The 18,157-nt window shown below is 37.8% G+C and overlaps 1 protein-coding gene across 3 annotated transcripts in view; it reads right to left on the bottom strand.

Moving 5' to 3' along the window:
• The window catches only part of MYO16 (myosin XVI), a 719,880-nt gene that overhangs the window by 481,857 nt on the left and 219,866 nt on the right, over positions 1-18,157 (bottom strand). For all 3 annotated transcript variants that reach the window (XM_063651142.1, XM_063651143.1, XM_054446940.2), the window contains exons 3-4: positions 17,126-17,196; positions 2,236-2,379 (exon numbers count right to left, since the gene is read on the bottom strand). In XM_063651142.1, coding sequence (XP_063507212.1) covers positions 2,236-2,379; positions 17,126-17,196 — 215 coding nt within the window. The remainder of the gene's footprint in view (positions 1-2,235; positions 2,380-17,125; positions 17,197-18,157) is intronic.

Below are 18,157 nucleotides of genomic sequence, written 5' to 3'. Positions count from 1 at the left end.
AATAAGAAACTGCTACATTCAGAATGGAGGAAGGGAATCCTGGCTGGCAGTGAAACTGAGATCTCACAAACCTTTCTGAACTCAAGAAACTGAAGCCTGTGTCCAGACATTTGCATTGAGGAAATGGAAGAAGGATTTTAAAATTTTAAGCACAACCATATGAATATTCATTTGTGAGAATAAGTATGGCCATTTTGCACGCAGGAAGAAAGAGCTTCTTTTGGTACTGCTTAATGTAATTAATAATAATTAGTCAGAGAAAAGAAATAAGGATGGGCTTTGAAAAAAATTAAAACTAGTATTTAGAAAAAAAGAAATCAGAACATAGAAAAACTGCAAAAGCCATGAATCAAGCCTTTCTATCTCATTCTTTTATAATTAAAGCAGCTAGCTGAACTATCAAAAAATGTATCAAACAACTACAATGAACGTAGTTCCTCCTTAAATGACCCAGCTGAGTGCTCTGTGAGTTGTCAGCATGCTAAAGATGTCTAAAGTTGATCAGGTCACAGCATTACTCGAAAGGTGATTTGGTTCCTTTCTGTAATATGTTTTATGGTTTTTTTCAATTCTGGAGAAATTCTATGGCCTTAAAGGTGAGCTGGCAATTTAGTGCCTCTTAGGCTCTGCATCTACAAAACAAAAATCTTGTTTTATAAATGAGTCAGGTAGCTTTTCATGCCTTTTTACGTACAGTACTAGCCCTCTAAAAATTTATATTTCAAGCTAAATAATCTTTATTTCCTTTGTCTTTCCTTAATATACCCTCCATCTTCCAGAATTTGAAAGAAATACATTTTTTAGTGACATATATTTCTACTGTAAAAAAAAAGAAAGTGTACATATTCTTGAAGGACAAATCAGAGAAAACTAGACAAAATTAAACCTCATACAAGATTAAGACAGTCTCAATGTACAGCCTTTAATCCAAAAATATTTTTGTTCATCATTTTAAAAAGGGCAGAAGAGGGGCAGTATGGTATATTTAGAATGTTTTCCAGAAAAAAGCTATGCTCCCTAGTACTGTAAATGTGACCTTATTGGGGAATAAGGTCTTTGGAGATGTAATCAAGTTAAATGAGGCCACCTGCCTCAGGGTGGGCCCTAAATCCTATGACTGATGTCTTTTGAAAGGAAAGAATGAGAGATTTGGACACACTGATACAGAAGAAAGTCATGTGCTGATGGAGGCAGAGACTGGAGTGATGCCGCTATAATCTAAGGAACATCAGGGACTGCAGGGGTCACCATAACTAGGAAGCACCAAGGAAAGTTTCATCACTAGGGGCTACAGGGGGAGCATGGCCCTGTCCACACCTTGACTTCAGACTTCTAACCTCCGCAACTGTGCTTGTGTTCAGCCACCAACTATGCAGTAATTGGTATGGCAGGCACGGGAAACTAATATTGGTAGCATGGCTCAGTGACAAAAAATGGACTTCTGACAATGAACTTGAGTTCTTAACTACAGTTTGCCTTTGGCTTACGGCAAGTTGTTTAATATATTTGCGCATCAGTTTGCTTTTGTGTAAATTCTTGAGAGCTTACATAAAAAAATGTGAAAATCCAGGTGCATAATAGCAAGGCATTAAGAAGTTAATTTTTTAAATAAATAAAATAAAAGCAAATCATTGTTGCTCATATATTCCAGTGTGTTTTCTAAAAATTGTAAATAGTTTCTTGAAATACTTTCTAGAGATCACTATTCCAAAATAAAGTATGTGTGAGGATCGATGTCTGGATGTAAGATTAACTGAAAATAACAACCAAAACAACAAACTCCAATGCTTTTTATATTTAAAGTTCTCGTTTTCATGTAAACAAACATTGTAGACACTTCTTTACTAGATGTAACCAAGAAAAAAAAAGATTCAATATAAACCATATCTCCTTATAATGTTATGCCTCTTTGGCTAAAAATTTAAAAATGAGAATGAATTGAAAAGCAAAATTATCAAACCATTTTAGTTGAAACTGACTTGTATCAAGGCATATAATTCCCAAGGAAAGGCAAGAGAAGTTGCATTTGGCATAGTATCTGCACAATTTGTTTTGTAAACTATGTGACCCACAACCTTAGTCTCTAATTATCTTGTGTTCTAGGGAGATACATGATAACATATGCAGATTTTTTCTCAACCAAAATATTACATATTGTAAAATATCATTAGTTAAATACATAGCCTTTTACATGCCATCAAATCTTCAAATGGTAAACTGAATTGCTTTACTTACTAATACAAGAAGCAGGACAATATCAGGGTTATCGCATGCACAGGCAATGTGCATGGGCGTCCAGAAGTCTTCATCCTGGTGGTTGACATTGACTCCTCTGTCAATCAGAATTTCTGCAATGAAGGCATTATCATACCGAGCACACTAAAAGAAAAAATACAAGGAAATATCAAATTATTACAAACTGTGATATGGCTTATTCCAAATGTCCACAGACTTAAAAAAAAAACTTCAATGCCAATTTTGGGAGTAGAGAGGTGAGGCTAACCTGGGAAAAGATGTATTTCCCCAACTAACCAACAAGGAAAAGAACATACGCAAGACTTCTGGGGAACTGGGTCAAGGAACAGCAGACAGAAAGAAGAAAATCAGGGTAGATAGTACAAAGGTCAAAAAAAGTACTTCACTTACTAGTTTTTATTTCATTTGTAGATAGGATTATTAAAAAAAAACTTGAACCATTTACAATAATTATCTTTCTAAAAATACAGAGTTGATCATAGTACCCTTCTACTCTAAAACATGCATAATTTGTCACTGTCAAAAGAATAAAGTATAACTATTTAATTGCATCCAAGATAGACAAGGCCCTTCAGAATCCCTCTAACTGAATTCCTCAACATTCCCATCTGTAACCTTCACCCTAGTCACGTTTCACAGCATGTCATATTGTAAGAGTTAACAGCTGAAATTTAAGAGTCTCCTAAAATGAATTTTAATGATTTTATAATGTTGCATTTTATATATGTTCAATAATTTACTAAAACAAACCATCCAGCAACTTAATTTTATTTACTATTTATAGTTCAAACTCAGGTAAATATTGTATATATAAGTCAGGGCTGGCATCACGGGTGTACAATCTATGCAACTGCGCTTAAATGAGTCCTGTATCTTGATGTTCTGCCTTTAACATTGTGAATTTTTAATTTTTGAAAAGTCCCACATATTTATTTGCATTGGCCTTTTCAAACCATCCAGTCCTTTTATGAGTATTTTTTTTTCTTTTTCTTTTTTTTTTTTTTGAGACAGAGTCTCGCTTTGTCACCAGGCTGGAGTGCAGTGGCGCGATCTCGGCTCACTGCAACCTTCACTTCCCAGGTTCAAGTAATTCTCCTGCCTCAGCCTCCTGAGTAGCTGGGACTACAGGTGCATGCCACCACACCCAGCTAATTTTTGTATTTTTAGTAGAGATGGGGTTTCACCATGTTGGCCAGGATGGTCTCAGTCTCTTGACGTCATTATCCGCCCGCCTCAGCCTCCCAAAGTGCTGGGATTACAAGCGAGAGCCACCGCACCTGGCCTTACGAGTATTTTTCATATTTACATCTAAGTTACATTAATGCTAAATGCATATTAGTACAATTAGTTTTTAAAAACCTATTATTAAATAGGTCAGCAAAATATCTGGGTTATGAGATGCATACTTTTTCTGTGATGCGTATGCATAGAACAGATTTCTCTCCCTAAAGGAATGCCAATCAATATCCCACTGGAAGCACTGTCATACAAATTTACCCACCAATTTACTGGATAGTACCATTAAAAACAAATCATTGTAGAATTTCTGCTTCTCTGTAACAGAGACCAGATGTACCTTCCTGCTTGAATCAACTAAAAAAGAAAAACATAATATATGACCTCTGAATGATGGGCAGCAAACAAGATAAGCCCTACTATTGTTCCAGCCTCCTACCTTGAGAGAGTTCCCAAGCTACAGCACAGGGAGAAGAACCTGGCTTGACCAGGGCTGGCTCTTGAAATGTCTTGAGAGACCAGGGTGGCTAAATTTCACAGAGAAGAGTAGCAGAGAGGACAAAGCTGCACAGAGAAAAACTTTAAAGTTCTAAAGAATGCCTCCCTCAAGTGCTCAGCTGAATAATGATCAGCACACGCACTCTAGGAAACTGCCCAAGGTCAGGCAAAGAACTGCCTGAAAAGAAAGAGGACTCAGGGCTCATAAATTGCAAGAAACCGTGCCTGTTCCTGCCAGCCAGACTGAAAACCGCGTAACTGACAGGGCACTGGGTAGAGTACTAGATGTGTTTTGCTTCAGTGGAGGGAAATATGAGTCCTAAACTAAATGCTGTTCTGTTCCCAAATAAAAAATTTCAAATTCAGGACATGAAAAGATGAAACTGTTTCCAAATAACTTAGTAGCCCCCAAAGAGTTCAAGATTATTTACAAAATATTGAATACCCAACAAGGCAAAATTTATTGTGTCTAGAATCCAACAAAAAATTGCCAAGTATACAAAAAAGCAGGAAAATAGGATCCACAATGAACAGAAAAATTGATAATGGAAACAAACCAAGAAGAGATGCACCTGTTAGAATGAGCAAATTGGGTGTTAAAACCATATTTATAACTATATTCCCTATGTTCAAAAAGTGAGGGGATCTATTGAAGATGTTAAGTACATACATGAAAGATATTAAAAAGACTCAAATTTAACTTTCAGAGATGAGACCTTTAATGACTTAGATGGGATCAACAGCAGACTAGATATTTCAGAAGAAAAGATGAATGAACTTCAAAGCAGCAACATAAATTAAACAAAATATGACAAGGAAAGAAAAATGATTTTTTGAAAATGGCAGAGCATCAGTGATCTGTGAGAGATCTTTTTAAAAGAGTATATCAGAATGAAGAGCACTGAGAATTGTGACTATGTGAGTTATATATATTTTCTCATTGAGTATATTTAAAATATAATTGTTTAAAAATCACAAGAGAGTATAAGCCTTATAATATATACAGATTAAAATATATCACAGCAATAAAACAAAGGCAGGAAGGGGAGAAATGAAAACATAATATTGTAAGGAATGTTTTTATGCTACATGTGAATGGATAGGATGCCACTTGAAAGGAGAGAGGGTTAAGTCAAAGATGTATCCTAAAAATACTAAAGCAACCACCAAAATAACATGCACAGTGCATAATACCACTAAAGAGATAAAATTGAATCATGAAAAATACTCAAACCTAAAGAAGGCAGAAAAAGAGGAAAGAAAAACAAATGACACAAGTACTAAAAAAAAAGGAAGATGGTAGATTTCAACCTAAACATATAAGTAACCATATAAATAAGTGCAAATATTCTAAATGACACAGTTAAAAGGCCGGGAGTATTAGACTGGATAACAAAGCAACAGCTAATAATTGTCTCTAAGAAACCCTCCAACTTTTCCATTGAAACCAAGAAGATGACAAGCATGTTCACTTTTACCACTTCCCTTCAACATTCCACTGGTCAGTTCTAGCCATGGCAAAAAGGAATGAATAAACAACCAAATTCATCTAGATTGAAAAGAAAAAATTAAAGCTGCCATTATTCACATATGACATGATCATCTATGTAGAAAATATAATGGAATATACAAAGTTATTAGAACCAATAATTAAGATAGCAAAGTTGAAAGATACAAGATCACTATACAAAAAACAAAGATATTCCTATATGCTAGCGGTAAGCCTTTGAAAAATAATTTTTAAATTAAAATAGCATTAAGAATATTGAAATACTTAGGGATAAATATGACAAAATATCAGTAAGACCTGCACACCAAAATCAATAAAACGTTAGTGAGATTTTTTTTTAAACCTAAATAAATGGAAATTTAGTGTGTTCTTGGGTCAGAAGATGCAATATTGTTAAGAAACCAGTCCTTCCCAAATTGATCTGTAGATTCAATCCAAATGTGTCATAATTCCAGAAGGGATTTTTTTTATAGATACTGAAAAGCTGAATCTAAAATTCATAAGTTAATGCAAAGGACCTAAAATTGCCCAAAAACTTTAGGGTGGTGGAACCCAAAATTCATGGACTAAAGCTAACTAATTTCAAGACTCATTATGAAGTTATAGCAATCAAAGCAGTGTGGTGTTGGCATAAAATCAAATTAATCAATGAAACACAATAGAGAATTTAGAAATAGATCAATTCATGTATAGACATGTAATTTTCAAGGAAGTGGCAAGGGCAATTCAGTGAAGAAAGAATGTTCTTTCAGTCAATTATACTGAAACAATTGGGTACACACATGTATAAAAATCCTTTTGACCTATATTTTGCCCTATATACAAATATTACTCCTAATGTAAAATTGCAAAAAATGTAAAATCAAAAGCTACAAAAGTTCTAAAAAGAACATAACAGAAAATCTTAGTGATGATACTAAAAATGCAGCCTATCAGGGGAAATATTAGCAAATTGAATTTAATTAAAACAAAAATCTTCTATTCTTCAGAAGATACTTCTCAGTGAATAAAAAGACAAGCCATAACCTAAGACAAAATATTCACAAAACACCCATCTGTTAAAAGACATTTATCAAGAATGTACAAAGAACTCTCAAAATTCAGTATTCAAAAAGAAACAAACAGCTTCAAAGATTAGGCAAAATATTTACTCTCTCACTTCACCAAACAAATGGGTGATCAAATTATGATTCACAAGCATGATACACTAACTGAATACTCATACCATCCCCTATTATCAGATCGTCTCAAGAGTGTACAACAACCACAGTGAAAAAGGACAGTGTGAGGTCCCTGAAGAGCATGGAGGAATGCATTAGCAGACATCATTATTAGGATTCAAGTAAGCAATAGGTGCAATGACAAATGTGAATTCTTACAGAATAATTTTGGTTTTGAACTAAGGTCTTTCTGTATCTGATGTTCTGGGTGATGCATAGCAATAAAAAAATGGTCACTAGACTCAGTGCCCTGACCATATGAACTGAGGCCCCATCCCCTGGAGCTTCAGGTTTGGGTACAAGGACGCAGAAGGTGAGTGGCACAGTATGAAAGTTCAATAAATTGATGTTAGAATGTGAGGCCCAGATCCAGTTCATTTTAGGAAATTCATATGCAAGCAATTCCTTTTCTACTCTCTTTAGCTTTGTGATAGCTCAGCGTATAATCAATAGAGATGTGACCTCCTCCTTCTGTGCCTGTCAAGATATCCTCGACCTGCACCTCAGGAATCTACATTTATATTCAGATACCTGAAGCTTGGATTTTCACTGTCTTTCACCAAACAGAGTTAACTAGATCCAGTGTTGAAAGTGATATCAGCCCCTCTCAAGTGATATAATTTTGGGAATCACATTTCAGAGGATTATGAATAATAATTTGACAGCAATAAATACTTTCTAGTCACTCTTGTCTGAAAAGATTATGATGGTGGAACATTCCTGTTATGATGTTCTTAAAATATTGTTATGTAGTAAATCTATTTCCCTAGAAAGAATTTTCTTCAAGCCAGGAAATCTTCCTCCCAATTCAGGTTGTTCTTCCTTATGTCAGCCACTTTCCGGTGACACTTTATGGCACCAAGAAAGTGACTGAACACACATTCTGTCATGCCCAGCAGAACTCCAACACCACCAGGTCCTCCACCTGCAGCCTGGAGCCAGGTCCCCAAGCTCCTGCTGTCACCTTCATTTACCTCTCAAAATGCCAAGAAGAGCTAGTTAAGGTGGGACCCAGTGCAAAATGAAAATTCGTGGCTTCTAGTTTTAAAATTATTGACAATTTCAAGATAGTGATATCAGAGGGTGAAATCAAGCATTGTACCTTTCTAAAAAGAAGGTCCCGTGTGACTATATGGGTAACCTGCCTGTGACGCCTGCCCTGAATTACCAAGCCCTTTAATCAACTAAGCTCCTAGATTCCTTCATGGCCACAGATTACTCCCCTCCACGGAATGATGCGAACCCAGCCCAATTTCCACTTCTGGAAACGTCCAGAGAACCTAAATGGAAGTCAGTCTCCCTGAAAACACCATCTCTCCTGCAGCCTTGTCCAGTGTAGGGAAACTTATTCTTCCACTGAGCACTAAAAAAGCTTGGATATCTTCTGAGCTTATCGTTGATTCTTCTGGAATCACTGAACGCTTACACTGACGTGCTTCTTTCTAAGATTTACCCAATCCTTATGTACTACCTCATCTCCCAACCTGGTCACTCTTCTCTGTCATGGAAGACTTGGGGACCATGATGACAGCCTTCTCTCCACTTAGAACACCATCAACAGAGGAAGCATTAATGACATCACTTACTCCACATAAGAGCCCCAAAATGTCATCCCTCCTGAACACCATCATCAGAGGAAGCGTTAACAATACCACTTACTCCACATAAGAACCCCAAAATGTCATCCCTCCTGGACTCCACCAATCTTTATCCACCCCTCTGGTTTGTATTAGCAAGACTGGCTTCAATCTGAAATACTAAATTCTGGCATCCCAATCTATGACTACAATACCTCATTCTGCCTCCTAAGACAAACTGAGAGAGCAAAGTGATGAGAGAGCAAGTTCTTCCTCAAAGGCTGTCCAAACCTTTGACTGAGTGGTTAGAATGTGTCAACAAATCTTTTCAACACAGCATCAGCAGTTCACAGCTTCTCTTGTACTGCACTATTTCACTCATTTGTAACTTTCTAAACAAAGGTAATGTGTCTTAATATACAAACTCAATACAATGCACATTATTGATTCACCTGAAAGTACTGAAAATCATAGGAACCAAATGACAAGCAAAGGGAACTTCGAACTTGAAATGTGTTGTCTTTTTTTTTTTTTTTTTCCCTGTCTTGGTGTAAGGGGTGGTTTCTGGATTCTGGCCCTTCTGATTGGCTAATGAACATATCATGAATGACTCTGAAATCTATCACTTAGTAAATCAGAAAATCATTACAAATATTTACAAATCACGCATCAAGTCTGAAGATTCAAATCAAATTCTGTGGTTCATACATAAGAGTTCTCTTTCACCAATTTTGAAAATGAGTGTTGGATCTATTTTAACATGACTTTTCACAAGTCTACATGTTTTACAATGCAAGCTTCCCCTTCGCTTCTCTGTAGTGGTTATGGAGCAGTCATGGCAGAGGAGACTAGAGAAATAATTACTAGGAAAGCATCCAGTTTGATCCAGGGTTGTCTTCGTGAATGTCATGTGCCAGGCACAGTTCTACCAGTAAATTAAAAAATCAAAAACAAAAACAAAACTCTGAACTTTTAGGTAGCTACGGGGGAAGAAGAAGTGATGTGAGGTGCACAATTTGGATGAGATATAGTCCATGTTTTTGTCCTGTGTTTATGAGTTCTCAGTAGTTCAAAGAACATTTCTATAATGAAAGTCAGAAACAGTGACAGAGAGAGAAGGAAAGTGGGGGACAAAATAGATAAATTTATATCAGTAGCAAAATAAATTTAAATTTATTGCAATTTCTCAAAATCTAACATCATTCTGGAAGTTCCATACGCTCGTTTTTATTCAACAGCAATACCGCAGACCGGCCCTTTCAGCCTGTGCTTGCGTCTCTGCAAACTCCCGTCCGCTTCTCTGCCACTATGTCACATTGAAGGATCATATTCACTGTAGTGTCATCTTGAACATACTTATTTTTGCTTTTCATGATCTTGTCTGGCAAATATTATACTCCAGATTATCTCGCCATAGATAAACTACCCAGAATGCTGTGAGTTGAATCATATTTATTCTTTCTATTTGCGCTGCAGAGAGCCACAGCTTCCAGCCAATTGAACCAGACTCTAAACACTGAACCACATCCAGAAATTTTAAAATCCTAAAAACCTGTTATCCTTTTAAGTGAATGTAAACCAATCTCCTTCATCAGCAGCACTGGTTTGCTGCATTTTAAATTCTCTAGATTTTATTAGGCAACACTATATTCCAGCTGTACTTGGCAAGGTATATATAAAGGTGAATTACATAGTAACTACTCTTAAGAAATAGTGCTGTTTGATATTGTGAGGTTTATGATAAAGGGTATGCATAGCATTCTATGGAGTCACAGCAGAAGGTACCTAACAGCCTGATAGGAATTGGATAATTGAATATGGGAACACAGGAGCTAGTCTTGAAAGATCATCAGGCATTTAACAAGTGGGTGCGGCCTGGGGTGAGATAGTCATATATCTGTTAGTTAAGCCTACATATTTATTGAGGAACTACTATGCACCCAGTGCTGTGCTAAGCCAGAGAGCTGATATTATAAACAAGAACTCATCTCTGGACCAACCACCTACAATTGGGGGGATGATGCAGGCAGAAAGCTGAGATGGGACAGTGGTGAGCTGCTGGCCTGTCTCAGTAGAGCTCCCCAAAGTAAGAAACAGCCTGAGCGATATTGAGGAGGAATGGGATCAGCCATTTGTGGAATTATAAGCAGTTTGGTACATCTAGAGGGTAATGTAAATTATTAGGGTTGCGTAAAGAAGGACTTTCTAAGTAGGTGAGTTTCAGGCTGATAAGCAAGGAAACCCTTTCTTGCTACAAAACTCTAGTTTCTCCAGGAAAGATTTTGTTACCAGTGGCTTTGAAGGTGGATGTCTGCAAGTTTCCTTAGGGGAGCTATAATTCTATAAGAAGTCTGTGAAAAATGCCTCGTTATCTGCCTTCACCCTGTCAGGAAAGAGTTCTGATGCTTAATAATTTGAGATCCTTATTACAAAGATATAAAAACAAAACGAAACACAAAATCTAGCTGCTAACTTCACTGGGGCCTTTCTTAGATCATTTGATGCGGAGCAAATCAGGCCCATGTGGTGTATTCCTAAAAAATGGAAAACTCATCCATTGGGTTTCTGGTAGCATTCAAAGCATCATCACAATGTGCTCTTCTGTTGCCCTTTTGCCCCCTAAGCCATGCATGCAGGGAGTCACGATAAAAATACGCCTGCAGGCAGGTCAAGGTTACGATTCTCTTCCAAGATTCAGCTGGATATTTCACTAATGATCTAAAATTCTGAACTAGGGACTTTCCAGTTATGGATGTGATGGTTCTCAAGGACCCAAAAGACATTGAATTTGAAAAAAGCCACATCCAGCCAGGATTTTGAATCTTGAATTGCACCCCTGGGGTTACGTGAAGAGTCTCTTGTTCACAGTCCGTGGCCCCTCCATTGCCTGTTTGCCAGCGCCAGGCAGCACCCTACAGCGCTCACCCTCAGACATCAGAATCACCCAACTCGCCTGGCTGTGCCCGCTCTCTTCCCTGCCCCTGGCCTGCCTCCTGCTTCCTACTGCTGTATCCTCCATGGGGCCTCCATTCCACATCCTCCAAGGAACATGCAGGAACAGCCCTTGTGAGGTCCTTGGAGGATGTGGAGTCGGGGCCCCATGTGGCATACCTTCCTGGGCCAAGGGGATATTGTCTTCTGCTGTGATTGATGTTCTTGCTAGAGTCTGCCCTTGTAGCTCTTGCTCTTTCTCTTCTAGGAAAGCAAAAAAGGGGCTTGGAGTTCAATGGCCAATGTCCAGGTGGGTGAGCAGGGTCACTGGTGGACAACTTCCACACAGCAACTATTTTTGTTCTTTAACACCTAGACATTTTTAAAAATAAGATATTTCTCTAGGCATTTTCTCTAGAATCCTGATATTCTGCCTCTTTACAAAATACATTATTTTCTGCCAGGCTTTGAAGATATTAGGCTGTTGAACCACCTCTACTGTAGTAAGTTGCTAATTATCTCTGCTTCTTATAGCATCCAAGCCTTTATAGAAACTTATGGTGAAGAGCAAAGAGCAGCTCGGTTTTGGGCAGCACATTTTCTTGAGTAGCAAAATTATTAAATTATTCAAAATTTAAACTTTGAATAAAAACAGTCCTAACTACTTTTATATGTTGGTTTTATTATATGAAACACGCATGTTTCTTATTTAAAATGTTCAAGTCATTTGTAAAAGGAAACAGAAAATAATTTAAAAACCTGGTCCCCTTTGCCCAACCTGAGTACTGTTGAAAATTGCTTATCTGGTCTTCAAGATCCTCCGTTGGCTATTAAAAGGATTCTGTCTTTCTCTCTCATACATCCGATTGTGCTATATGCACTATTCTGTAACCTGCTTTGGGCATGTATAATATGTTTTGGACATAGTTTCAGATACATTATGGCTCAATATATGTATATTTTTTGAGATGGAGTCTTGCTCTGTCGCCCAGGCTGGAGTGCAGTGGCGTGATCTCAGCTCACTGCAAGCTCCACCTCCCAGGTTCACACCATTCTCCTGCCTCAGCCTCCCAAGTAGCTGGGATTACAGGTGCCCGCCACCACGCCCTGCTAATTTTTTGTATTTTTAGTAGAGACGGGGTTTCATGATGTTAGCCAGGGTGGTCTCGATCTCCTGACCTTGTGTCTGCCCGCCTCGGCCTCCCAAAGTGCTGAGATTACAGGCGTGAGTCACCGTACCTGGCCGGCTCAATATTTTTAACAGCTACATGAATTCCACTGTTTAAATTCCTATATCTATGTTACAACTAGAATTCACTTGATCAAAGAAAGAGTATTTCTTATTTCTAATATATTTCACCTGAACTTGGCTATAGTCTGAGGCTGAGGGTTCAGTTACCATTGGGAGCGCCTTCTCAATTGCTCATCGAATAAAGGTAATAACAAAACCCTGGACAACATCTTAGCAAAACGTATGTAATACTGTTTTTTACTTCATAAACATAATTTTTTTTTTTTTTTTTTTTTTTGCCAAGAGTTAAATCTAAGGTTTCTTCTATACTAGCCTCATGAGACCAACTGCCTGGGATACAGACATTGTTACTTTTTGCAATTATTCCCTTTCTCTCTGTCAGAGTACCTGATACCTGCCATATGTTTAACACACACATTCAATAAATGGTGGGGTAAAAAGATTAATTCAGATGTATTTGTTGAAATTTTATTAAAAATAAGATAAAACTAAAGATGCCATATGGCCAAAACATTAAAATATGTTTCTCAAATATCTACCTTCAATAACAATTGAGTTAAACATAACTAAGTAATTTCTGCAGCTGATTCTTGATGCCCACACACACACTCTGTCTTTCCCTCAAAGTCGCTGATCGTCTATAATTAGAGCTCAGTGCTGAGGAAGCATCAGGCTCCGTAATGTGGGATGCCTAAAAGGTGAGGCAAACAGCACAGATACTCACACTTGACATTTTAGATGGCTGCATTGCCTTTTTCAGTACCTAAGACATTTTGAAACCCTGTAATTTCATCTCTCCAGCAACCTGCAATTCTTCGTTTGTTTTTATTTACTTGGTAACCCCAGGAAAAGGAGACTTCAGCACTGAGCACCTCCTTCTTCAGCTGCCATGGGGTTTCCTTATCCGTCCTCCAGATTCATCCTTCACTTTGTCTTAGTCTCACAACCTTTGCATAACAACATAAAAATACAATATCCTTGCACTGGGTTGGGAGTTAATAAATTGCTTTCCATCTACTTCATCAGTTTAACCTTCTCATTTCTTTTTCCTTCAGATGCTTCCATTTCTGAATCTTTATACTCTGTCACCTGGGCTTAGATTATACTCTGTATACTGTTACCTAGGTCTTCACCCAAAGAGACCCTTATATCCTTAGAGCTCATTCATTCATTCATTGACTATGCATTGAGTATTCACTATGCATCACATGCTAAGAACAGAAAAGTATCAAGACAGCCACAGTTTTTGAGATTTCAGTCTAGCAGAGAGAAAAAACCACATATTCCATTAATTATAATCCATTGTGACAAGATCTATGGAGAAGCAAGGAGTGTATGTTATGAGACTTTGGACAAGTATTCACTATGCATCACTTGCTAAGAAAAGTATCCAAGACAGTCACAGTTTTTGAGATTTCAGTCTAGCAGAGAGAAAAAGCCACATATTCCATTAATTATACCCCATTGTGGCAATATCTACAGAGAAGCAAGGAGTGTATGTTATGAGAGCTTGGACAAATGGGTTATTAATCCGGACTAGGAGAGTGAGAAAAGCCTTTGTAACTGATGCCCAGAAGCAGTCACAACAAAATAATTGCGGCCCCATTGTTTGCCTCCTTCACTATCATCTGCTTATCCCTCTCCAGTCCACTGCAATCAGTGGTTTATTTTTCTGTCTCCCTCAGATGACACAGTATATGCATTTTGCATCTTTTCACCCCAATATCTATCACAGTGTCAGATATTAATTAAGTAGTAACATTAATTAATTAGCTTATCTCCTTAACAAATCTACTGAGCATCTCCGAGTATCAGGCACTCTCCTGGGCATTATAATATTCATGAAAATATGACAAGTCCTGTCTCTCATGGAGCTAACATTCTAGGAAATAGAAAATAGTCACATGAACCTATGATGGGTTTGGTGACAAGTGTGCTATAAAAGATGGGAAAGAACAAGATAAAGGGATGGAAGTGGAGTTGCCTGTGAGGCATCAGTGGTGAGTTACTATACCCCATAGGGCAAGGCAAGGAGGGCTGCTCCTTTAGATCACGTTGAGCAGAGACCCACAGCAAGTCAGCAAGCGAGCCATGTACATCTGAGAGGCATGTGCTGGGTGGAAACTCAGCAACAGCACACGGAGCAGGAGCATGGGCCAGTGCTGAAGGAGCAGCAAGGTGGCCAGTGTCAGCAGAGCAGAGCGCAGAGGGAAAGTGACTGGAGAAGTTGCAATGGCTGTGGGCTGGGGCTTGACACAGATCACAGTGTGGCCATAGGCAGGACTTTGGCTTTTATTTATGAGAGAAGGAAAGTTGTTGGAGCATTTCAGATACAGAAGTGACATGACCTGGCTATGAATGGGAAACAGTATAGTGTAGGCAAAGATGGAACCTGGGAGAAGAGTGAGAAAGCTATTTATCCAGAAAAGAGGGATGGTGGTTTAAAACTGACTGGCAGCTGTCGAGGGGATGAGAGATGGTGGTGTTGTGGCTTTATTTCAAAGATCAAGAAAGCAACTGCTGATTTGTTGATTGGGAGCATAGTGATGTATGTGTTCATTAAAAGTCAGATACTATCTATATCTATAACTATATATAGATATATATTTGTTAGGGACAAAAATAAAGTAAAAGTCAACAAGTATTTGATTTGGTGGTCTTTACAACTAATTTAAAGATAGGAACTTAATTTTGAAAAATATAAAAATTAACATATCTAATCTCTCTCTCTCTCTATATATATATACACACACACACACACACAGACACACACACGTGAAGAAGTGACAGTCTATCCCTGTCCCCTGTGCCCCTTGTTTCCCTTCCCTCTCCTCTTCCTTCTCCTTTCCTTCCTCTTTCTCTCTCACACATAAATACACAGAAATAACACTTTCCTAGTAAACAGTAACAATGACTTACACTGATTTGTTCATGGAAGAGGTCTGTTTTCTACTGGGACGTGCAAACATGCTGATAACTAGACCTCCTGAAAAACAGGCTTATGGGCCGGGTGTGGTGGCTCATGCCTGTAATCCCAGCACTTTGGGAGGCCGAGGCGGATGGATCATGAGGTCAGGAGATCGAGACCATCCTAGTGAACATGGTGAAACCCCATCTCTACTAAAAATACAAAAAATTAGCTGGGTGTGGTGGCGGGCGCCTGTAGTCCCAGCTACTCAGGAGGCTGAGGCAGGAGAATGGCGTGAACCCAGGAGGCGGAGCTTGCAGTGAGCCGAGACTGCTCCACTGCACTTCAGCCTGGGCGACAGAGTGAGACTCTGTCTCAACAACAACAACAACAACAAAAACAAACAAAAAAACAGGCTTATGATATTTGCCATGAAGAGAATATTAATCTATGGAAGACTCTTAGAAGAATGTGCCTAGTCTAGGATTGCTTAAAATTAAACCTAGGATCTAGGGACTAATGAGGCATGGCTCCTTGAAAATATCATGGAAGCCATATAAGGATCTGAGTGTAAAACAGAGATGTTTCATAACCAAAACATTCCAGAGAAGGAAAATGTTACCTTGAAATCTCTCTTTGTATCTATTTCCAGTGCTAGAGAGAAAACGCCTATATTCTTTGGCAAACTGTCTTGTATCACAATATTCTCTGTTCTTTTTCTGTTCTGCTGACTATATAATAACTTGCATTCCAGATCTCTTGAGCTTTTGGTATACACCAGTTTCTCTTTCATGCAGTTTTTCCCCAATGTTGGCCATAAATTAGAATAACCTGGGAAGTCTTAACAATTCCCAGCGGTCAAGCTACATCCCAGAAAAAATAAGTAAGAATCTTTGTGGGTTCAACTCAGGCTGGGAGTCAGGTGTCCGTATTTTAATAACACCCACGTGATTCCCAGGTGCAATCAAGGTTGAAAATTTATGTGACGTTAAGGAGCTTCTGGAAGTTAAGGGCATGACCCCCTCTACTACAGTTTGCTATAATGTGAAGAAATACAGTATTATTTTTTGTCTTGAGAGATAATCATAAATTAGATTGTATCTTACATTAATTTCCACATTTTTCAAAATTAAGTTTCTATCTTTAAATTGGTCATAAAGACCATCAAATCGAATACTTGTTGACTTTTACTTTATTTTTGCCCCAAACAGAACCAGCAAAAATTTCTTGCACACAAACCTAATATATTTTAAATGTAGTTATTTATAATATAATATTTTTAAATTTAGTTATTTATTTGTTTATTCACTTACCCCCTACTTTGTTTCTAAAATACGACAAGGCAGGCTGTATTTGCATTTATAAGAGCTGGATCATGAGCAAAGTATAGTAAAATTTCATTAGAGGAATAAGGACAACTTGTAGGAAAAAAGAAAGGATGATTGCCTAATACTGTATAATTGATACAATATTATTTTACTTGTTTTGAATGCTATTAGTTTTTAAAAGTGATTTCTTTAGGGTAGAAACTCTAACTTCATTGATTAAAGATTATTTACAAATTTCAATACAGTAATTAATAATAATTTCAGCTTATCATCCAAGCCTGTTAATTAGAAACACATCATCTTTCTGATCATCATCTGTGAGATGTACATTTCATTCCTGGGTTTGAACCTGCAATGTACTCTCCCCCGGGTGTCCCCTGGCACTGGCACTGATTGTCGCGGTTCTTACCAGATGGAGCAGGGACCCTCCCGAGGAGACAAGGGTGTGGGGGTCTGCACCCTCCTTCAGGAGCCGAAGCACTGAAAACAACAGAGAGGAGAATGGAGTTACAGAGAGTCCTTCTTCCACGTGTGGAACCAAATGTGTAGCCTTTTGTTAATATCTAAAATGCAAACAGTTGTGAAAACCGAAGAATACGGCTTCTGTGCCACCTGACCCTATTTTATTATGATGATTGGTGGTGTTTCTCATCATCTTCAAACTTATTCCGTGGTTGGGCAACATAATTTCCTATTACAACCATGCAAATTAATGAGAAAGTTAAACAGATTTTTTAAAGCTTGCTGTTTCAAAGTGTCTTGTGTATGCATCCATTGTAGAACAAAAAAGCAAAATGAAAGAAATTACTACATTAGGTTCACATGGGCATTAGGTCACTGAATTTTTATTTTTATTTTTTAATTAATTAAGGCCCATTGGTTTAAAGCAATAAAAGTTTACTTTTGCACATTAACCTTCCACTGGTGCCATTAGCCCTTGGCAATGTTTCCACCATTCTCACAAAGCACTTCAGAATAAAGCCACACATATCCAAATTAGTAAGTCAAATACATCAAACTATATACCAATTACTAGAATAAATTCACAGTTGAAAGGTGACCTGTATTTCCATTTGAACAGCAAAGGTGAATTCATTAGTACACAGAATGCCACAGAGTATTAAGAGATTGATTGATTGTGTTCCATTCTCTGCTACTTAAAATGAAGCTATAAGAAAAGCCTCATAGAAAGGTTCTTCAGTCCCCCAAGGCACTATAATGGTTTCCACTACTAATAGAAATATCATACTTTTAATAAAATAGAATGAATGCATTTTCCACACACACAAAATTAAAGCAAGTTACTCTTTTATTTCATTATTACACAGAACTGTACAAATGGCTCAGGTTCAAACTCATACCTCACTGAGGCATACTGTCTTCCCATTAACTTTATCTGTAACATGAAATGTTGCCTGAAGGGGCCTTCTTTCCTATGGCA

This window comes from Pongo pygmaeus, chromosome 14 (genome assembly GCF_028885625.2).
Source record: "Pongo pygmaeus isolate AG05252 chromosome 14, NHGRI_mPonPyg2-v2.0_pri, whole genome shotgun sequence".
Taxonomy (NCBI): Eukaryota; Metazoa; Chordata; class Mammalia; order Primates; family Hominidae; genus Pongo; species Pongo pygmaeus.
This window is presented reverse-complemented; position numbering and strand designations above follow the sequence as displayed.